General features: G+C 38.2%; 3 protein-coding genes across 6 annotated transcripts in view; 1 reads left to right on the forward strand and 2 right to left on the reverse strand.

Annotated features, from left to right (window-relative positions):
* The window catches only part of itfg2 (integrin alpha FG-GAP repeat containing 2), a 57796-nt gene extending 47445 nt beyond the window's left edge, over positions 1-10351 (reverse strand). For all 4 annotated transcript variants that reach the window (XR_004342718.1, XR_004342719.1, XM_032589964.1 and 1 more), the window contains exons 1-10: positions 10131-10351; positions 9068-9163; positions 8953-8994; positions 8707-8884; positions 8489-8628; positions 5696-5844; positions 5535-5629; positions 5128-5181; positions 4721-4812; positions 4483-4600 (exon numbers count right to left, since the gene is read on the reverse strand). Coding sequence is in view for 2 of the 4 variants with exons in the window: in XM_032589964.1 (XP_032445855.1) it covers positions 4483-4600; positions 4721-4812; positions 5128-5181; positions 5535-5629; positions 5696-5844; positions 8489-8628; positions 8707-8884; positions 8953-8994; positions 9068-9163; positions 10131-10226 (1060 nt within the window). In the remaining 2 variants the exon portion in view is untranslated. The remainder of the gene's footprint in view (positions 1-4482; positions 4601-4720; positions 4813-5127; positions 5182-5534; positions 5630-5695; positions 5845-8488; positions 8629-8706; positions 8885-8952; positions 8995-9067; positions 9164-10130) is intronic.
* A 2912-nt stretch (positions 10352-13263) lies between these two features.
* On the forward strand, positions 13264-15340 carry ascl1a (achaete-scute family bHLH transcription factor 1a). Its single transcript, XM_032589983.1, has 2 exons — positions 13264-14528; positions 14612-15340. Exon 1 carries the CDS (start codon positions 13918-13920, stop codon positions 14515-14517), a length of 600 nt encoding a protein of 199 aa, XP_032445874.1. The 5' UTR covers positions 13264-13917; the 3' UTR covers positions 14518-14528; positions 14612-15340.
* A 2463-nt stretch (positions 15341-17803) lies between these two features.
* The window catches only part of LOC116737007 (nucleolar protein dao-5), a 73557-nt gene continuing 68472 nt past the window's right edge, over positions 17804-22888 (reverse strand). The window contains exons 14-15 of the mRNA XM_032589946.1: positions 20450-20519; positions 17804-18337 (exon numbers count right to left, since the gene is read on the reverse strand). Coding sequence (XP_032445837.1) covers positions 18086-18337; positions 20450-20519 — 322 coding nt within the window. The 3' untranslated portion in view covers positions 17804-18085. The remainder of the gene's footprint in view (positions 18338-20449; positions 20520-22888) is intronic.

The raw sequence follows: 22888 nt of genomic DNA on the forward strand, positions 1-22888 counted from the left end.
ACATTTGAACCTAAAAGTTTTGTAAAATAAGACCCATCTGGTCAGGTTACATTCACAATCTTCAATGTTTCGGAGGGATTTTCTGTAACAAACCAAAACAGAGTAGTTCATAACATCTAAAAGGCAAAATTAAATAGTTTGCAGAAGCATAATAAGAGCTAATGTTAACATTTTAGCTAATGACAGCATATAAACTGCAGCCAGCTTAGTAGAAATAGTAAACTAATAATACCTGATGTGCAAACTTGAATATATTATTTTGTGTTAGCATTTTGCCCACTGTTACCATCAAAGACAGGCAGTTCTGTTCTGCAATAAGCTAAAACTAGCGTACTAGCTAATGTTGGTATTTAAGCTAATGACAGTACAGTATAGCAAATAGTGAAAGACTTTCAACACTGCTACGGCTGCACATTTTGAATCCCAGGTTAAGCACAATGCTACTTATTTAAATAATTGTTAGTAAATAAAACCAAATCAGTCAATTGAATCCACTCATACAATCTTTTACAAATATTCCGAGATATTTAAATGCTTTCAAGTTCAGTTTATTTTTCAACTTAAATTAGTGACTGTGGAAAGTCACTTGTGTTGTGTAATTGACTTTGCAGCAATCCCTCATACAGACCATGCATAGAGGGACAATGGAAAAGAAAACTCCCCTTCAACAGGAAGAATCAGGATCAGCTTGAGCAACAACCACCAAATAGGGGTTTGTGAAGACAGAGCGTATACAAAAAAAAAGAAAGAAGGGAAAATCAAGAGTATATGTCCCAACAAAAATCTTATGTTGTTAAGTTTGCTTGCAGTTCACAACTGTCTAAAGGATCATGAATGAATGAATTAAATGGCTTAATAATATAGGTTGTGCTTGGTATGAAAAAAATATGATATAGACTGGAAAAAAGACAGAGTGGTTGAATCTGAAACACATTTCTCATGTATAAAGTACTGTTAGCGTAAAGTGGTGCTAGCGCTACTGATGCTCTTAGTAGTATGGTAATATATGATCAAATACTACCTCACTAAATAACTCCGACATGTAGATGATGCTCTATGTTCCGTATGTTAGCAAATGAGCTAAATGTTAGCATTTTAGAAAGTATCAGCACATTAAATACTGGTTGTATTGACTCTTTGACACTACGTCATTTTCGAGGCGCCATGACGGACCGAGCTACTTAAAATTGTTTTACAAAGTTGTTTTTGCCAGTTTATTCATGGTTTCTACTTGTTGGAGTCGAGCTAATTTATCTGTGAACGTAACACACCCGGTCGGGGCCCGTAGACGGCGATATTTACAAAAGTTGGAAACAGCTAGCTTAGAAACCGACCCGTACTCCCTCCCTCCCGACGTGTTGGCCAAATTACAGACTAAATTCACAAAACATGATTTATATCACCATGTCCTAAACGCCGTTTTGTCTTAAAACGGAGTAGCATTAAAAACGTACAAAAGACGAGATGCTAACTAGTTTGTTTCCATACATGTTAGGCTACATGACGGAGCGCCTTGTCTCCATGGTTACAAACGGTTACACGCATACCTTCTCCATAATGTAATATTTATAATTATAGATACTTATAAAGTAAATGAAATTTTTTCTTCTTACCTTGTAAAAAGTGTTCGCTGTAAATCCGCGGTTACACCGAGGGCTGTCAATAATAATGATTGACAGCTGCTATCCATCGCCGCCATATCTTTCCTCATTAAAAGTTATAAAATAAAACGACAAGTTTGGTTTCTATCCTTGTCTGTTTATACAGCCGACCGCGCAGCACTCTATGACCATTTTTAGAGTGAAATCAACTAAGTAGAAGCATCTTTAGGCTACCGGCTGCCTGTTTTTTGACAGGCTTTAAAGGAGCGCATCGGTTGTTTGGACGTCCATCATGGCGGAGCGGGCGGATATCTGAGGAGCGTGACGTCACGTGTTGAAACGTTAGCCACTGTTAGCTAAGATGCTGAGGACGTTATGATCAATAGACTGAGTTCAGGTGGTTTCAATGTTCTGGACTTTAATTCCCTACATTCTACATTCAAAGCTAGGTGGATCCAAAGATATTTGAAAACTCCTAATTCAATGTGGCTTTGGATTCCTACACAAGTCTTTAAATCCTTGGGTGGCCTAGACTTTTTATGAAGTTGTAACTACAAAATAGAAAAGCTCCCTGTTAATTTATCTAGCTTCCATAAGCAACTACTTTTATCCTGGACATTGGTTTATAAACATAACTTTTCCCCTCATAACTGTCTTATTTGGAATAAAAATAAATATTTGCTTCAAGCATAAATCCCTATTTCTTAAGAATTGGGTGGATAATGATATTCTATCTGTAAAACAATTGTTTAATGAGGATGGTCAACTGTTTAATTATGGTGAATTTCTTTGTAAATATAACTTCCCTGTGACCCCTAAAGAATTTGCTGTTGTTTTCGATGCTATTCCAGCAGGTTTGAAATTTCTTATATCAACCCCAAGTAGAGCCCATGTCCAATATCCCAGATTCCCAGAGTTATTTACTGGTAAATCAGACCCGTTCCTTAGTATTAAAACTGGAAATAAACATATTAGAGAAATAATCCAGAGGAATACTGTTAGCAAACCTGCCTCAATCTTTTTTTGGAACAATCTTTATTCAGATATTGATTGGGAACAAACATGGTTGTGGCCAAGAAAGTTTTTTGTCTCAAATAAAGTACGGGAGTTGTCTCTTAAAATTCTACACAGGTGTTACCCTGTAAATTCAGTGGTGAATAAATGTATTCCAAATATTGATCCTCTTTGTTCCTTTTGTCACACCGAACAATAAACAGTAACCCACCTTTTCTGGGAATGCTCTTTCAGCAAAACTTTTTCTTTAGTCGGAAATGTAATATACTTCTTCCTTTGAATGTTAAACATGTTTTCTTTGGTATTTCCAATAACAGTATGTCTGGGAAAGAATATATTATAAACTTTCTTATTCTGTTGACTAAGTTCCACAAACATGCCTGTAAATTTGCTAAAAACAAACCCAACCTCACTGTTTTTAGAGCTTATGTAAGATGTTCTTTGGACTCTTTAAAAATGTGCACCAACTCCAAAGCTATGAAACTTATAACCTTAAGTGATGAATTTGATTTGCAAACTGTTATTTGTTCTTTTATCTCATGGAATCCTGTGGATTTGTTACCCCACCACCTGGAGCATACTACTGTCTGCAAATGTATATTCTTTATTTGTAAATAAAGTTTATAAAATAAAAAAATAAAAATAGCTAAGATGCTGCTACTAGCCAAAGTAAACATATTAGTTATTGCGTGCCTATTGTGTGGGTAACACAATAACGTTTGCTTCTGGTAGCAACATGCTAAAAGTAGCATGTTTCCAGAGATGATCTATTTCAAAATACAGATTTCAGAATCGCACTATGGGCTAAAACGGCTTGCAAAACCATTAAGCTAGAACACTAGAATAAGGTTATTCACTAAACACTGTCCACTTATGTTATTTAGTATAAGTCCAGCTGTTCAGGTTAATAAGAGAACATTAGTGAAACAGCATCATAAAAAGCAAAGAACACAGCAGAAAGATCAGGGATGAAGTAGTGGAGAAGTTTAAAACAGAGTTAGGTTCTTAAAACAATACGTCAAGCTTGTGAAAACCTTTGCAGCACTGTCAGGTGATCAAAATGAACAACATGGAGCAGAAGGAGTCAAGTGTAGAGGAGGACTTAGCTCCATTTCAGCAAAGAAATGAACCTAAAATAAATCAAAGAAAATTTCTCACGGATTAACAGTGCCATCTAGTGGTGAAGGTTAAGCTCTACACCTGGCCATTGAATGATACAACTAGGCTACAAAATGTGAGAGAGCAACCAAAACATATTTCAACGCTTGTTTTAATCACTTCTAAACCCAAATGATTCTAAATATTTGAGTTGATCTTCTATGTTTAACTGTGATTTATCATTTAGAAGCTGACTACTAAAAAACTTAGAAGCTACAGAGCATCTTTATCATATTTATGATTAAATATTGAGCATTAGGCTTCATGTAAAATTGTTGAATGTCTCCTCTGCAGCTATTTTTGCACCCTAATCAGAAGAGTTTTATTAATGAGAGAGATTAACGGGATCTAAACCAGAGGAGGTTAGAGAGGACAGATGGAAGCCTTTTGCAAATAAACCCGAGCTGGTTCTTTTCTGTTTGTTTCTTCTTTCTGGACCAGAACCAAGATGAGCACTGGTGTTTTATTTAAACTGTTGACAGTTGACTTATTGCTGTAAAATACTGAGCAAATGTCTCAGTATGAACAGAGCAGTCTCTCACTTCTTTATATTCAGAGCAGCCACAACTTTTTATAAAAGTAACTTCAGGATTTTCTTCTTAAATCTCAATTAAAAAATGAATTTATTTAATTTCCGTTTGGGATTAATAAAGTATTTTTGAATTGAATTTGAATACAATGAATCTGAATTATGAAGTTGTTGAGTTACCTGCACAGAAGGCGTTGACGTTTTCGTCAAACTGGAAGCGCACCACAGTCCTGTTGTGGTCAATAATGTAGGTCTGACCGTCCCAGGCGCAGGCCACCACCTCCTCTCTGCCATCTCCCTGCAATTAAAGGCCCAAACAAACAGATTTTCACCCAGAAAAATGAACCTCAAACTGATGACAGAACTCATAACAGATTTACTTAAACAACCGGTGAAATTAGACCAAGCACAGACTCACAGTGACGTCGAGTTTCTGCAGAGCGAAGAGCTGATGATCGACCTGAACTGACCACAAGAGCTGCTCTGAGCTGTCCATCAGCTTCAGGGTTCCTGACAAAAACAGTAAGATTTAACATTTTTAAATACAAGAAATTACGCAAAATGTGCCTTTAACAAGCTTTGTTCAAATACATGTGAACATAATACTTGAATTCCTTCATCAGCATTTCACCAAGCTGTGCTGAGGCTAGCGACTATACTTTGGGTGAATCTAAAGGTTGTAGTACAATAGACTCCTGCACTACACTAATTAGTTAATTGAGTATTTAATACCTTATATTGCTTTATTAGTGCTCTAATCCTTAAAAAAAAATAGCTGGTTTTGTCAAAAATAATTATAAAAAGAGACAAAAATCCCTCTCTCACCATCTAAAGTGCAAAGTGCAAACAGTCCACATTTTGAGGATTCCTCTTTTGAACCTGGAAAATAAAAAAACAACATAATTTAAAACAAATTAAATCAATATTTAGAGTTTTTGCTTATGTTTTGTTGTGGGAAACAAAACAAAATACATAGCAGAAACAAATGGGTTGATTATCTGTCTGTTATCAACATTTCTAAATATATATTTTTTATAAATATGACATGAATTCCGATTTTTATAAGTAAATTATTTACAAGCTGAACTCAAAGGAGGAGGAACACTTTGACTAAGACATGACCCAGCAATGTTAAAGCTAGAAAATAATTTTTAAAAAGTTTAAATAATTTGTTGTAATCTGGATTAAAAGAGAAAAAGTACTAAAACTAGTATGTTAAATAATTTAATGACCTTTGCTTATGCTGCCGATGAGGTGAGTAGAGACGTTTTTGTTGTGAATCCGCCCGCTGGTCAGGTGGAGAACTACATCTCTGGACGGCCCGTCACTGTGAACAGACACGCAGCTGATCGTCCAGCAGCCGAGCTCGTGTTCTGGGTCTGACGGGGTTTACCTGCCCGGCGTGGCAGGGGCGTCGTCCTCAGACTCGGTGGAGTCCTGCTGGGTCCAGGTGCAGAGCAGGATGGCGTAACCGCAGCCCGGCTGGGACACCATGAGCTCCGGCAAACCCTCGGGACCCGGGTTGACGGACAGGCTGTCCACCTGCAGAACGAACATCAGAACACGTTAAGGATTATTTAACAACAGAAACCACACAGCTGGGAGAAAAGTTTACAAGCAAAAAAAAAAAGAAGAAAAATGGTTCCTATGAGAGGAAAGTAAAAGGGGAGGGACAGATGAGCGGCGCCAAATGAGATTGTGATTGTCAGCGCTAAAACCCACCTCCTGGCTCTGATTACTTGTTTCTAGAGGAACTTCAATTTTTTCAAGTCAAGTCAAAGTTTATTGATGTAGCACATTTACAACAGCCTCATCTGACCAACGAACACAACATCACAGGTAGATAAATGATCAAATAGAAAATAAAATTAAGTTTAGTAAAAATAATTAGACAATTATAAAATTGGCAAAGATACCGAAAGCAAATAGTATGAATAAAAACCAAAACAATACTTAATTTTAGCTCTAGCAATCAGTGTTGTATAAAGTACTGAAATCTCAGAGTCAAGTAAAAGTACAAGTACCTCTCCAAAATATGACTTTGGTAAAAGTCGAAGTCACTGACTGAAATGTTACTTGAGTAAAAGTCTTAAAGTATTTGAAACTTCTTGTACTTAAGTATGGAAATTACTGTAAAAATGGATGTACTCAAGTAATGTAATGAAAAGTACAAGTAAAAAGTAAAACAAAGCAAATGCAGTTTGAATGACATTTTTTATATTTTGGTAAACTTGTCAAATACACTTAAAATAATGTACCCAACCAAGTGCAGGCAAAATTAAACCTGCTAATAGATATGCCTGCAGGCATCATTTAGTTAAGAAAATTAGGTGCTTTACCTATAGCACAAGGTTAACTTAACCTGCTTTACAACTGAACCAGCTTCTTAGTATACCCTCCAGGACAGAAAATACAAAGTTTTTGTAAGCCTTAAGTTTTCCCTTCAAGTAAGGTCAGTGCTGAAAATGAGAAAAATAAATAGTACAGAAAATGCGGCCAACATGAAGAAAAAGAGCTGTTACGATTACTCTACTTCACAAATCAGTGAATCAGTCAATCCTACAGTCAGTAGGTGGTGCACACAACTGGTCATTATGCAAAAGAAAAAAAGAATTGGGAGGGAAATGCAGCTTATTGGCATCTGTAAACCTGGTTTTGAACTTGCATGCCTTTCCTATATTCGTTAAATTTAGTCTAAATTGCTATCGCTATGGCTTCTGTCCCCCCTTGAACAGAGGAGTCTAGGTAGCCTGCTACAGTCAATATTAGGCCTAAGCTAAATACACCACGTGTGGAACTGAAACAATGCCAAACAAAGTTCATTTATGGTCAAGATTTCACAATACAGTAGTGCCTAGTGACCAAGCTATAGTTACTGAAACAGGAGGATTATAACCATTTCATAAGAAGTTACCTCGATGTGTTTCTTCAAGTTGGACGGGGAGTTTTTGTAAGATAGAATTTCCATGTGACTGCTACTGATTGCGAGACTTGCTTTGTGTTTAATGGGAGAAGCGAAACAGGTGTATCCTAATTAAAAGTAAAGAAATCAAGAAATGGCAAAAAATGTGGAATGAAGATAAGAAAGGAAGAAGATTATATGAAGTACAAAAGTCAGTTTGAATTCGAAGCATTAATGAACGAAACAGAAGAGAAGAAATAATAATTAGTAGATTAAGAGTAGGTCATACCTACTTAAATGACATGCTTTATAAAATAGGGAGGAAAAATAATGATAAATGTGAGAGATGTGGAGAGAAAGAAAATGTAGAACACATATTGATGAACTGTAAGTCAAATGAACTCGAAAGGGAAGAATTAAAGAGAATAGTTAGAAATATGGGGCATGAATGGAATCTTAAAGGTATATTAGGAAATGAAGGAAACATAACAGATATTCACAAATTAAGGAAAGCATTGTTTATTTATCTTAAGAATACAAAATTAAAAAGTAGAATTTAATAGATATGAAGTAATGCTTCTACACACTCATGTACAGTAGGTGGCGGTATGCACCTTAAAGTTGCTTGTGATCCGCCATAATAGAAAAGAAGAAGAAGAAGAAGTATCCTATTGGTGGTGATGAACAAGCCCAGGCAAGCAGGCTACGGACTTTGTTCGGTAGCCTACTTGCTACTTGCTAATCAGTAGGTGGGGTCAAAACACTTGCGTTTCTCTCTCTCGCTTTTTTGTAACGAGTAACTAAACCACACATTGAAAATGTATCGGAGTAAAAGTACGCAATTAAGTTCGGAAATATAGTGAAGTAAAAGTGAAAGTCATCAAAAATTTTCATACTCCAGGAAAGTATGAAGTACTCCAAAATATACTTAAGTAAAGTAGTGAAGTATTTTTACTTCGTTACTATACAACACTGCTAGCAATTTTCTTCCATCTTTCTTTTACCTTTTCACAGATTATCTGTCTCATAGCAAACTATCACAACATGGTGACAGTTTCAGCAAATATGCAAAAAAAAAAAAAAATCAATACAAGTTACATACTGCAGCTTTAAACCTGAGGACTCAATAAGTATATTGAGTATATCTGAGTTTGATATTTCATGAATTTAAATGCTAACTTTTCCTGATTTGAGGATTGCAAGCTCCATGGACGAGAACTACCTAACTAAATTGTGTAACTATGGATACTTCTGCACCATAAATAATATTTAAAAGCTTGAGACCTGTCCCTCCAGTAGCCACTTCTTCAGGAGAACCAGCTGACCGGATCCCCCATCCGAACTGTCGGACGGTTCCTCCCAGCGGAAAGCTCGGACCACCCGGTCTGTATATCCCACCACCAACTCACATCGCCCATCTCCGTCTGCACACATGGAGATCACCACATTTAGCAGGGAATACGCTTTGATTTGAAGCAGATAAATGGAAGCAAAGGTTGTACCAATGTCACTGATGAGGATGACTTTGGTGTTGGCCGGGATGTGTTGGGTGAAGAAGGGTCTCTGGTCGTCAGGACACAGGAGCTCATGCTGGCTGGAGGAGTCGGCTTTGCTGGCGCTGGCCGCCGTCAGGTCGAAGAGGTGGAACCATCCTTCTGCTCCCACAGCGACGACGAGATTCTGGAAAACATCCAGGAAGCTGAGTGGATCATTCAGGATCCAGCTGCTTCTGATTTAAATCTGCTCACCTTTCCCTTGTTGCAGACGTCTCCGGCTGCGACGCAGGTCAGCTGGAAAAGCAAAACATGTCAAAACGGACCTGAAGTCACATTTTGTTTTGTGGTTTTCTTGTTCCATACCAACCATTCCCACACAGGTTCTTGTGATCCAGGGCTTAGAGTCATCATTCTTGTAAACGAGCAGCTTTCCACTTGTGTCTCCAACAATTAGTTCATTCAGCTGCAGAGGTACGAACACAAAGCTTTAATTCATTTATTTATAACTTAGGCTGTGATATTTACTTCAGTTGAGAAAGGTTGATAGAAATGTGAATAAGTTACATTTAATTATCTGATTTTGTGCATGTAGGCTAATAAATGCATCTGGTGCTAGATATATTCAATATTAAACAAATAGATGATGACATGTTATAAGGCCAATATGGATTGAAAACAATTTAGGAGTACATTTCCGACAAAAAAAAAAAAAACTCTTTCGAAATTAATCTCAGAAATTTTCTAGAAAAAAACTAATAAATTTCTGAGTTTCGTGAGTCAAAACTTTTTACATTTGACACTCAGAAATGTCCATGTTTTTTCTGGAAAAATTTCAGATTATTTTTTTTTTCTAGCAAACATTGACTTTTCAAACTCAGAAATTTCAATGGTTTTTTTTTCTAGAAAATTTCTGAATTTTTTTACGGAAATGTATTACTCTTTCTGTTTCTGGCTACAATGGCGCTAATACACAGTCATACCAATACGACCTCAAAATAAATTAAAACAAGAATGTTTCACAATTTTTTGTTTTTAATGAACAAAATCGCTTATTTATCATTGCTCACGTCCAAGTCGTCTAAAAATTTATTTCAGATGTAAAATAAAATAATCATCTAAAATTTACAATAAAGATTCCAATTAAAATATGATACACTAAATATATTTGAATTATTTTTATTTTTAAACTAATGAAATCATCCAGCCCACATACTGCACTAAGGTGAACTTTACTTATCTGTCTTTATTTATAAGCTGTAAAACAGACATAGAACGATAATAATAATAGTAGAAAAAGAAATTATCTTCCGTTTGACGTCTAATATTAGGAATACTAATATTAGTATTATACTACTAATATTAGTATTAGTAGTATACTAGTATTAGTATATATTTCACTATAACACTAGTGAAATATAGAGGTTTGTTACCGAGTCGTTGTCTGCGTCTCCCAGACAGATGGCGTGAGGAAACATAGTTCCTGTAAAGTCCAAACTGATCCGGTGAACAAAGTTCAACGACCTCATCGCTACTGGATTAAAATCCGCTAAACTGACATGTGGAATACGTAACTTATTCTTGGGCTAAATCGGCAGCTAACTAGTCTAACGGTCGCCCTGCTTCCTGGTAAACAAAACCACGTGACCTAGAACCAACGGAAGCTCGAAAAGGACAAAAAAATCACATTCGCGGACTGATTGGTGCTCAGAAACCATTCAGAAAAACAAAGCATTTTCTTTCTTTTTAAAAAAAAAAAAACATAACTGGGAATAAAATTAATTAGAAAAATAATTTTTTTTTAAACATATTTTAATACGCTTTACGGTACTTAGGTTGTGACAAAAAAATTGACAATTAAAATTACTCGTTACATTAAAAAAACACCGTGCAAACAGACTGATCAACGTCTTAATATTTAAGTTGAAATGAAGACATCTAGTGGTCACAATATGCAAACGCACTGAAACGCAATACACTTTACTTTTTTATTTTGGTCTTTATTGTTTTTACTCTATCTATCCCTCCATCTAGTCCCTACGTCATATTTAGGTTCTGCATGGCAACCCAACCCTATTAAAGAGAAATGTTCATCGGCATCTTTAAAAGTCCATAATGACTCGTGTATGTAAATATCTGACCGGAGTGCAAATACCGACGTCCGCTAGAGGGCGATGTTTCATTACAACTTAACATGGACAGGAGAAAACAAGTTTTCGAGCAGAAGTTGTTGCCTAAACCGTCAACTTGTATTTATATATTAATTTTACATATACAAAAGCACGAATAAAACAGTGAAAATGTGTCGGACTCATAATTAGGTCATTAAAAATATAGCAAAATATAATATATACTGGCTCGTCAGGTTTCCGTATGGGTTAAAAAAAATGTTTTTGATGAGAAACAAATGAGAGGGTAATCCCTTCATCCCTCACAAATTAGTTTTGGTGCTTATATTATTTTTCTGTTTTGTTTTTATTATCCTCCCGGACAGTGCACGCATCTCACAAAAGCGTAAAATCACGGAAAGTGGTGAAATGGGAACCCGGGCGCCCAGATGTCATAATAATTATTACACTCAGCTTTGACTGGAAAGCCCCTCCAAGTGAAGCGCGCCCTCCCAGCTTCTGGAAGACCCGCAAAGTCCGCACAAAGCGCTAATTGGACCCTGGAAGCAGGCAGACAAGGGGGCATGGATAGGTTTCAGAAGGCATGGAGATGGGGAAGGGGACACTGAAAAGAACCCACGCCTCTTTTGCTAAACTCTCTTGCTGCGCCAAAAGGGGAGGAAGAGGAGGAGGGAAGAAAAGAAAGTATATAGGTGGGGCGCACAGGAGTGGGGGGCGCTCAATTGATCCTGAATGCCACAGCCAACAGAAAATATGCGCAATTTTACAATCCCACTCAACAAGAAGTAGAAGAAGTAGCATATAACTGAAATTGCGCGCGTTTTTATCCTGTTTCTCCGCATCTCAGAGCCACAATAATCAACCTGCCCTGCAACCGCATCGGGTGTGTCCAATCAGCCACAAAGCTCTGGATTCTCTGCGCCTCGGCGTTCCCCATCACGATGCGCTCCAATCAAAGTGGAAAATTTGGCCTCCGACGCACAAAAGAGCCTCAAATGAGCCGCGTCGGGGAAATAAAAAGATGTGCTGCAGCAGCTGCTCCCAGACAAACTAGTATGTTGATCTACATGAACGTCCTCCATTTTGGATGACAAAAAAAAACAAAAACAATTTAAAAGGCTTAATTAGCTAAAATGCTAATGCTAGCGTAAATGCTAAATGGCTAGCAATAGAGCTAACTTATAGTTCATATAGGTGAGATATGTTTTGATAAACAAATCCCCTTGCTCATCTTCCAGCCCGAAGTATAAGCGAAATACGTTGCTGTTCAAGGCCACCAGCAGGCGGTGCTAGAGAAGTTAAAAGTTCCTCCAAGAACAACCTGGAAACATAATCAAGTTTGAGTTGAATTTACGATCTCAAGATTTTTTATTCATAGCAAATTTAAAAGACAATTTTTACTTTAAATGTAAATAAACATTTTAAAGTACACATAAGTACTTAAAAAGTAGTAAGTCCAGTCATTTTACAGGCAGCCAATCAAAGAATGAGCACCAGAAATAACATTTAAATATAATATGTCAATAACAGAAAACAAAAATGATGATGAAAAGTTTAAGATTAAAAAATGTGTGGAATTAAATTTCTTTCTCACCAACTTCCTGAGGCCCCCACAGCGCCCTCTGGCGGCCCACATTGAAAAACAGTGACCTGTCACTGTCTGTGTTTTTCAATTTGCTTCGCCATTATTTTGCAAACTATTATAATCAAGATCAAATCTCACAAAGATACAAGCAAATCTGATTGGATTCCTTTAAGATCTTAACAGTTTGATTGTTGTGTTAAAGTATTTTATCACTGCTAGTATTGTTATTTTTATGCACCATGTAAAATCCAGTGAATCGGGCAGTTTTTTATATTTGTATATAAGCAGAACCTTTAAACCACCCATGATGACTCTTTCCAGTTAGTTTTAAAGTTCTTCACCCAATAAAAAATTACATAAATTGGCTGATCACATGATATTCACAGTAAATTTAAGTAATTTATTCATCAAGCATGTGCGACCACAGCCTGATTGGTTGACATTTTATCACATCTGGCTTTCACTGGAAAATCTTAATTAATTCAATTGAAAATTTGAAAATCACATCTTTTATAGCTCTATTACACATAAAGTGATACAACTGATGCATTTGTTTCGGTTAATTTTGATGATTTACACTAAAATTTAGGTTCTAAACTTGGTAGCAAGATCAATAAAAAAATAACTTTTTGGTACAGAAATATGGGCCTGTAAAGTTTTGAAATGCACTCGGTTCTTGGTGGGTCATTCTGCTGACCTTTTCTTCTAAAACTTTGCAGTCGTCCTGCTTTCCTTGTGGATTTTTTTCTTTCACACAACTTTCTATTGATATACATTCGACAACAGATAATATTTTCAAAAATTGTATTCATTTATTGTTGAACAACCAACAGACATCGGAGGTTTATCCCAACTTTTACCGTCGCCATTTTGCGGACCAGCGTAAGTGTCGCCAAGAGTGCCGTCATTTGATGACAACTGACGTAAACTGCTTGTTCTAGAAAAAAAAAAAATCAATTTCACATCAATTCAAATGCTAATAATATACACAAAACCAAATGATATTATACCTTTGATTTAAGCATGTTTTAGTCAGTTTTATAAACGCACTATAGTTTTAATTAATTACCGTTTTTATTTACTTCAGTTAACGGAAATATCTTAATTTCAGCTTTTGTTCGTTTTTTACTTTCTTCCAAATATTTGGAACATTACAAGCTTGCTGAGAAACCGAAAGAAGTCTCGCATTCAGGACAAACTGTTATTGTAAAGAGGTTTCCATCCGCTCACCTCCTCTCCGCGCTCTGTTTGTTTAGCGCTTCAAGTGGCACGCGTCTGACGCGCGCGACGCACCGGTACCCGACGCAGGAGCCCAAGGTGTATCCACGCGACCAGTGGGCGTGGCCAGCTCTCATCCAAGCGCATTGAAAAGCAGTGGAGTCTGTCTTCCAGGACACATTTCAGCGCTGAGAGGCGGCCTGCCCCCACCGGAACAAGTGCGGTCGAAACACGTGAACGGCACGAGCGGGACGCACCGCCTCGAGACTTAAAAGTTACTTTCCGGAGATGGACATTACAGCCAAAATGGAAATTAACGTCAGCCAGCAGCAGCTGGTTCCCACCGCGTGTTACTTTTCGGCGCAGAGCATCCAGCTGAGCCCCAGCAGCAGCTGCAGCAGTAGCAGTCAGTGCAGCGGGAAGTCCAGGCAGCCGAAGCGGCAGCGCTCCTCCTCACCGGAGCTGCTGCGCTGCAAGCGGCGGTTGAACTTCGCGGGCTTCGGCTACACGCTCCCGCAGCAGCAGCCGCACGCGGTGGCCCGCAGGAACGAGCGCGAGCGCAACCGGGTGAAGCTGGTGAACAACGGCTTCGCCACGCTGCGTGAGCACGTCCCCAACGGAGCCGCCAACAAGAAGATGAGCAAAGTGGAGACGCTGCGCTCCGCGGTGGAGTACATCCGCGCCCTGCAGCAGCTGCTGGACGAGCACGACGCGGTGAGCGCCGCCTTCCAGGCCGGCGTGCTGTCGCCCGGCATGTCGCAGGGTTACTCCGCGGACATGAACTCCATGGCCGGGTCACCCGTGTCCTCCTACTCGTCGGATGAAGGCTCCTACGACCCGCTGAGTCCGGAGGAGCAGGAGCTGCTGGACTTCACCAACTGGTTCTGAGCATCTCCAAGGTAAGACGACGCAGTTATTTTCTACAACCTTCAGAAACTTTTGTTGAATTTTGATCTAATTGCTTTGTTTTGTTTTTTCACAGAATTCTGGATCAACTCGTCTGAGTTTTGTTGTCCGGCGCTTGGGATGGTCCCGGAGAACAAGGCGCGCTGTTTTAATCCTAAAGACTGATTAAAGACTCAGGGTTAAAAGGAGACAAAGTGGGAAAAACACAACAAAAAGAGATCCTAACGTGAATTCATGCTGTCCAGAAAACAAAACATTATTTAAAATGCCGCTCCTCATCTATGCTAATCCAATCACACCGACCCTTTTTTGTTAAACCTCTCCGAAGCTGAATTCAGTTCAAATGCTTCCAGGTTGCGGATTTATTCTATTAAATTCTATATCAGACGCTTTTTGGGGGAATATATTAAGATATTTTTGTATGTAAGAGATTTATAGATGTTTTGTACACATCCTTTTTGTATATATTTTGTCTATTGCGAAGTTATTTCTAATGCCTCCTGCCAACGTAGACCTGTAGTCTATTATTCTCTGGCTCTTGTGTTCACGAGGTCTCCAGCAGGAGTTTGACACTCCGATGTTTTTATTATATAGCACCAATGTGTCTTATTTAATAGCAGAACCATGTTATTGCATTATATCATGTCACAATGATCAAACTTATGCAGCTATTGTCCAAAAAAAGAGTGCAATAGCCATGCATTACACTGCCAGCTCTTTATCTTCTATTCACAAGCAGATGTTAAATAATTCTTTATAACCATATTTTCTACAATTTAGTCCAAAAATAAAGAGATTTACTGAATTTCTTTCAATGTCTTTTCTTTTTTTTCTTGATGTTTGCTATGGAGAGCAGAGTGGAAATGATATAAAAGCAAAGAAGAAAAATAACAGAAATTATATTTTTAACCTTTAAGGGATCAACACTTACTCTTCTGTTAACTTTACGCACCTTTTAAACATGATTGCTTTTTTTTTTTTTGCCTATAATAGACCAAGTTTTAACAATGGAGGCCAACATTAAGTGAGTAAAAGTGGTGAAAACAAAAAAAACCCAGTGAGAAACAAACATTTACGCAAAGTATTTACGCACAACCCTTTGGGAGTTATGGGAAGAAATGGTCAAATTGCACTAATTAATGGATCAATAAGTGAGTAACTTCAAGAAAACTAAGGAGAAATGGTTCAAATAGAGGAATTACACATCTTATTAAGAAATAAAGGACATTTTACGCACAGATTGTAAGGGTTTTTTTTGGAGCGTGGGTAAAGTTTTTGCGATGAGTAAAGCGAAATAAAGTATTTACCGTGATTGGTAGGATTACGCACATTTTTATTATTTTCAGTTCTTTCCTGTACAACTTTTTTGTCCATCTTTATCTTTTGTTTTTACGCACCGCATCTGAATCACCGGAAGCACTTCTTAGATAAAAGAAGAAGAAAAAAAAAAACCCGGATAATGCAGCACGCCAAAAGAACTTTTATGCAACTTAAACCATCAACAACCGGACAATTCCAGCTAAACTCCGACATCAGACGCGTAAAGAAGGGAAGAATGTCGCCTTAAATCCGCAGCTGGAGGCGGCGTGAGCGGGACACGCAGCGGGTTGTAAGGTGGTCGGCGCGCTTCGGGACAACTGAGTTTGACAGGTAGGGCGGAGGCTGCGCCGGGACGCGTGTCCGCCGTAATGAGTGAATGGGCTCCGAGTGGAGACACGGAGCTGAACTGACTGACGGCGTGTGCCTCCTGACAGCAGCAGCATGCCGCTGAACACACAGGCAGCCGCCACCTGGAAGGAGAGGAAAAGGTTTCTGTGAAACGGATTTCCAAAGTACAAACGTGTTTTTGTGGTTTTAGAGCAAACATCTTGGTACATTTGAAATAAGACAGAACTATAACTTTACAGCCAGAAATAGAAACTTGTTTTAAGTCGATAATTTCTTAATATTGATGGAAAAAGCACAAGTTATAATTTCCAATCAATATATTGATAACCAGGGAACTTTTTTGTATTTTGTCACATTACAACCACAAACATTAATATATTTCATTTGAATTTTATGTGAAAACCAACACAAAGAGGCTTACAGTTCTGAAGCAGAAAGAAAGTTATACATGATTCAAACCATTTTTACAATTAAAAAACTGAAAAGTGCGGCGTGCACTTTTTTCTCTGAGTGCAACAAATTGCTTTCAGAAGTTGCCCGATGATTGGTAATAACACCTGCGTGTGAGCAAATAGCGTCACTTACAGCAAAGTGAAATAATCTGCCAATGGAATGAGACATTTTTCCAAATTATAAGTTTAAATGTTTTGTTCAGCTGGCAACTAGACTTTTTTTATCCATATTAAAGGTGCAGTTTTATAAAAAAAAAAGTTTCATATTTGCTAAAATTGCCATTATGTCATGACAGTTTTTCATTAGGCTGGACGTCCTGGAGAGATGCACCGCTCTAACCAAAAACAACCAATTAGAGCCACGAGGCGGGTCTTACTGCTGTCAATCAATCTAAAGTACTCGCTGAATGTACTAATGATGGAGAAACAACTTACCGTTACAAGACAACAGTTTATGAATGGAAGGACATACAAAAAATGAGTGGCAAGATGGAGACTGGACGGTTGGATTTATAACATTAAAACGTCTTTATAGGCAGTGGCAGTGTTTATAAATTCAGTTCTCAAGCAGAGATTGCAGTTGGTGCTCTGTTACTGCATGACTGGTAATATGTGGAAAAACTCTAGGATGAAGGAGTTATTTTAACTTTTTATAATCGTCGATAGTGTCGAAGTTTTGGTCTGAAAGGAAAAACTTAAGATGTATAGACATGGCGTTCAACATAAAAACAAATCTGAGATTTTACTTTTAACCCATTACGTCAAACTCTACTTTTGCAAAGTTTTAATGAAATTTTGGCTTTAAAAGTGACATTTACCAAATAATGCAAAGTTGACACTTAAAAAAAAAATTTAATGCAAATTTTAATGCAACTTTGTTTTAAAAGTGTAATTACTTAAAGAATAATGTAAAATTGACAACTTTAATGGACTTTAAAGTTTAAATACAATTTTGCTTTTAAAATGTAATTTTTTACCAAATATTGCAAAGTTGACACTTTTAATAAAACTTTATTACAAGTTTAAATGCAACTTTATTTTAAAAGGTTCATTTCTTACTAAATAATGTAAAGTTGACACTTTTAGTGCACTTTAAATGCAAGTTATAATAAAATTTGGGTTTAAAAGTGTAATTATTTTACAAATAATACAGAATAGACACTTTTAATGAAACTTAAATGCAAGTTTTAATGCAACTATGTTTTAAAAATGTCATTATTTACTGAGTGACAGCAGTCAAACATTCATGAAAACTCCTTCATGTTTAATACTGCCATGTCAGTCTTATGCACACCTCTTCCAATAAAGTGTTACTTTACTGCTGCAAAAGTTTTTCATCATTACAGAGCAGTAATATGGTAATTTATTCCCTTTAATATGTTATTCTACCAATCTTCTGACCCCTGAGGTCCGACACGCCGCTGCAGAGCTCAGCAGCAGCCGGAGTCCTCGAGCGGGTTGGCGATCACTGATTGGTGGATGAGCATGAAGAGGGGCAGGTAGGCCAGGAAGTCCAGCAGGTCCAGCGGGGGAACACGCTCCAGCTCCAGCCTGACGGCCGCCTCCTGCTCCAGGTGGATGCCGCCGGCCTTCAGCTCCAAAAGCAGCTGCTCGCCGCTGATGAAGCCCCGCTGAGCTCCGGAGACGTCGCGCTGATCCTCCAGGAGGAACAGGAAGAGCTGCTGCAGAGGCCAGCATAACAGATTCAGAAGAAACCAGAAAGATCCTGGAGCCATTATGCTTCCTTTACCAGGTCAGGATATGTGTTTGAGCATTACACTGCAAAACACAAAAATCTTACCAAGTATTTTTTTAAATCTTTTTTCTAGAGCAAATATCTTAATACATTTGAAATAAGACGAAACTAATTTTCAAAGTAATTTTTCAGTCAGGTATAGGATCATTTAACTTATAAATAAACCTAAAAATATTGCAAGCAACATTTGGGTTATCACTAGCATATTGACTAACATTGATTCTGTTTTAGGAAGCTAAGTTTCAGTTGTATATCTAAATTAGCTAAAATGCTAACGTTAGCATATGGGCTATCAGTAGCATGTTGACCACTTGAAAAATCTAGCTATAATCTGCCAGTGTGACTAGCACTTTTTCAACAATATTAAGGAATTATTGACTTAAAACAAACTCCTATATCTTGCTGAAAAGTTAATTTTGTCTTATTTCAAGTGTACTAAAATATTACACCAACAATACTTGGTAAGATTTTGTGTTCATTCATTTTTTTTGCACAAAAAATTTTTAAACAATGAGGTTTTAGTTTGGTCAGCTCCACTCAGAATGAGCTGCTTTAGGGCGTCTTGTCACTTTAAATCTAGATAAGCTGCTGCTGGCCACGCCCCCAACTCAACGTTTACATTCGAACGTGAAGATAGCTGCAAGCAAATGCGTAACTATCCAACCGCACGTCTTTGAAAAGCAGAAGAGGAACCTCCTGCCCAACAACAATGCAGAAATTGGTTTCTAGATGGTAAGTAAACAAAACACTTGCCTTTTCCAGCAGCCATTATGCAGCAGTAAAATCAGTTCAACAGCCTGATAAAGAAGGCAGGTTCTGTTCTGGGCACGACTGTGGAACCTCTGGAGATGATCAGGAAAATTATGGGCAACCCTGACCATCCTCTTCACGAGACTGTTTTGGGAAGGCAGAGCATCTTCAGTCAGAGGCTTCTTCAGATTCGGTGCAATACAGACTGCTACAGGAGATCTTTCCTGCGAACAGCCTTCACCATCTTCAATAACTCTTTGAAGAATCTGATTTAATGAGTTACAACAACATTTAATTTCCCTCTGGGAACAATAACATGTTTTTGAATTTGACCAAAAAACTTTATTTGCTGGAGTTCCGCTTGGGTTGCTAGGTAACGAGCTGGCTTCTCTGTGGTTGCTAGGTGACGGGCAGTGCCTTTACATTCCGCAGGTTTTTGTAATGGCTGATTTTCCAGACACCGAAAAACAGTTGGGTGTTTTTTGTTTTTAATTGTTAGGGCTGTATTTAGTAGCAGTAGAAACGCAACTAAACGTACAAAAACATGAAATTTGCATGGCAGGTCAACTTTAAGGAACCTGTTTGTGTTTATGTGGGAATATGTGTGTGTGATTTTGTGTGGCGCAGCCTCAGATTACCACAGTCCTATTTGGGCGCACCTGTTTGCACAGTTAATGCAGCCTAGGTAATAATTGCAGAGCAGAGGGAGGGAACCGGAGGAACAACCCTTCTGGCAATTAGCCCTGCGCCCCCCCAGCAGCCTCTCCAGTTAACAACCCTATTCCTAACAGCTCTGTAATTACAAAGCCTCCCTACCTGGCTCAGTTTTCCACACCCACAGGCTTTCATGTCCTGCCTGCCGCTACTTCCTCACCAATACCAGCCAGCTGGTATTGGCTCAGCCCAGTCCACCCGAGATGAGCCGTGTGTATCGGGCTGATTACAGGCCGGGGCGGAGTGGACGGCATGTTCACTGCTGGGCACTTTAATGAGATTAAGGCCGTGCTAATCTATGAAAAGGGAAAGACGCCCCCTCTTCCTTTCTCCAGCTTGATTCCCTCATTTCTATGCATGAGGTTCCGAGTGGCTCTCCAGAACAAAATAAAAAACAATGCTTTCGGATCACTCTTCAAAGAGTCGGGACGTTTGTTTCGTTGCAATTATACCTGCAGAACCGTGGAGGTGATGTTTGGGCCGTAAGAGTTAATCTGACGTTGCATCGAGGCCGTTAAGTGAGTCTTGTGTAAACAAATTCAAGAGAACAAACATGTGGAGAGTCAGGATTTACCTTCGCTTTAAAGAGACGCACTTCAAGGGAGCGCAGATCCATGCTGTCGATGAGGGATCGCATAAACTCACTGGGAAGGAGAGAAATTAATCAGATTAAAATGGATGGGAAGGAAGAAAAACTACACAACATTCACTCTGTATCCAACACTGCAAAAACACAAAACCTTACCAAGTATTTTTGGTCTAGTTTTTAGAGCAAATATGTTAGTACAACTTTTCAGCAAGATATAGGAACTTGTTTTAAGTCAATATGTCATAAATATTGATGAAAAAGTGCAAGTTACATTGTTTCAAGTGAAATAATCTGCCAGAAGACCTAATACTTTTTCATTAATATTTAGAAATTAGGAGTTTTTTAAAATTCTTTTCTGTAAAAATGTATAAATACCCACAATAAACCCAAAAAAGCCCGCTAACTTGGTGAGAAGCAGTAGGAATAATACATTCCCTCTGTATCCTACACTGCAAAAACACAAAACCTTACCAAGTATTTTTGGTCTAGTTTTTATTGCAAGTATCAATTGAAATAAGACAAAGCTAACTTACAACTTTTCAGCAAAATGTAGGAGCTTGTTTTATGTCAAGAATTCATGAATATTGACAAAAACTTGCTAGTTACACTGTTTTAGGTCAAATAATCTGCCAGAGGAACTAATATATTTTTATTAATATTTAGAAATTATTTGTAATGTTTATCTGTAAAAATGAACACTTACCCTATGACAGACCCAATAAAGCTAGCTAACTTACTAGCATGGGTATATTAACAGTTTGTTAGCGGTAGCAGCACTGCCTCAAGTCATAGAATACATTCTATGTATTTATACATCTTTTATTGAACCAGGAAAATAACTCGGAGAATAAAAATCTCTAGTCCTAAACCTAACAAAAACATACAGAAAGAAAATGTTTTAGAGCATGTGACTCAAAGCTTTGCCTGTCAAAAACGTCCAGAGAGAAAAAAACAAACTACACAGCATATGGTTGTCTAAATTAATTTTAAGACCTGTGGTTAATGTTTTCAACGACATTTTCTTATGACATTTTAAGGTTTTCATTTTAGATAAATTAATTTAAGACTTTTTAAGGATGCATTAACTATCCAAACAGTCGTGGTTTCTGAGGTTTCTGATGAAACAAAGATGGAAGAACTTGAGGAACTTATTGTACAAATTCAGTGGCTTCTGAAGGTATTTTATTTTTGGTTGTTAGATTAAACAAATTAAACCAAAATTTTGTCCATCACAGAATATTCTTAACTTCGTTTTAGTCAAATGTAATTAAATACATAGAAAAACTGTTGCTACAATGTGTTTGCGGAATATCTGTAGATTTTCGGGAAACTTGTGTAAAATTAAAACATAAAAGGGAGAAAATTAAGTCCTTTAAGACAGGGGTGACCAAAGTGTGGTCTGGGGGCCATTTGGGGCCCTAAAAGAAGTCTCATGTGGCCCCTAGATGTAATTTAAGAATGGTTTAAATAGTTTAACTAACAGATTTATATCTTAAATAGAAAGTTCTAGATACTGCAAAACAAGTGTTTTTCTTTTTTCGGGTTCATTTTAAGGTCTTTATACTAAAATTCAGACTTAATCACACCCAGTAACTAAAATGGTTGTCATTTTGTTGTTGGAAATAAGCTAAAATTTATATCTTGACCAAGAAATTAGGAAACTGTACAACTTTGAGATCCTTTATTTGGACTTTTTAAATAAAAATATACTTTGATTTGTTGCTGATTATGTAAAATAAGAGAATTCAGAATAAAATTATTCAGTAATTTTTAAATTGTGGGCCCTGAGTGCTTTCAACTTGCACGGTGTAAAAAGTTTTATTTGTAAATATGAGTCACGCCATGGCGGGATGTTTTTGGCGGGTTTGTCCCGGGCGACCCCGTGTTTTCCAGCCAGTGATGCTAAAGTGTTTTGAGTCCATTGTGGTTGCTCACAGCCGCCTCGCAGACAGACAATGCGTCGGCACATGGAGACATCCCGCCACATTAACGGATAAAACTGATTTGGGGGACAGTGGGCGTGGAGATGTTTGGGGTTGGCGTGGAGCGGTCGAAGCACACTTTCGTGCAATGTGACGAAATCTGGTCCACGAGGATAATTAGAGGCAGAGTGGAGCGATTGTGTTGGGACGGACCTCTCCAGTCCAGCGTGTGGCACAGCGACGGTCATCCTGTCTCTAACGAGCGCCTGGTGTTAACGAGCCCCTCCTCGCCGAGCGCTCAATGGCCTGTTGGAGCAAAGAATGGCCATCGAGTGCAGCGCACGCCTGAGTGCTCCCCGCGCCGCGGCCGGGCCCCGTCCTCCCAACGACGAGGCAGTCCGGGCTTTGATGAGGACGAGGCAGGACAGGGCAGCTAATGATCATTAATTGCACTTCGTTTGCGGGGCACAAGCACACCGGCGAGATAATGGCGAGGACAAGC

The sequence above is a fragment of the Xiphophorus hellerii genome, chromosome 17, assembly GCF_003331165.1.
Source record: "Xiphophorus hellerii strain 12219 chromosome 17, Xiphophorus_hellerii-4.1, whole genome shotgun sequence".
Taxonomy (NCBI): Eukaryota; Metazoa; Chordata; class Actinopteri; order Cyprinodontiformes; family Poeciliidae; genus Xiphophorus; species Xiphophorus hellerii.

Bases quoted from the DNA above. Each gene is read 5' to 3' on its own strand.
- ascl1a (XM_032589983.1), top strand. From the start codon at position 13,918: ATGGACATTACAGCCAAAATGGAAATTAACGTCAGCCAGCAGCAGCTG.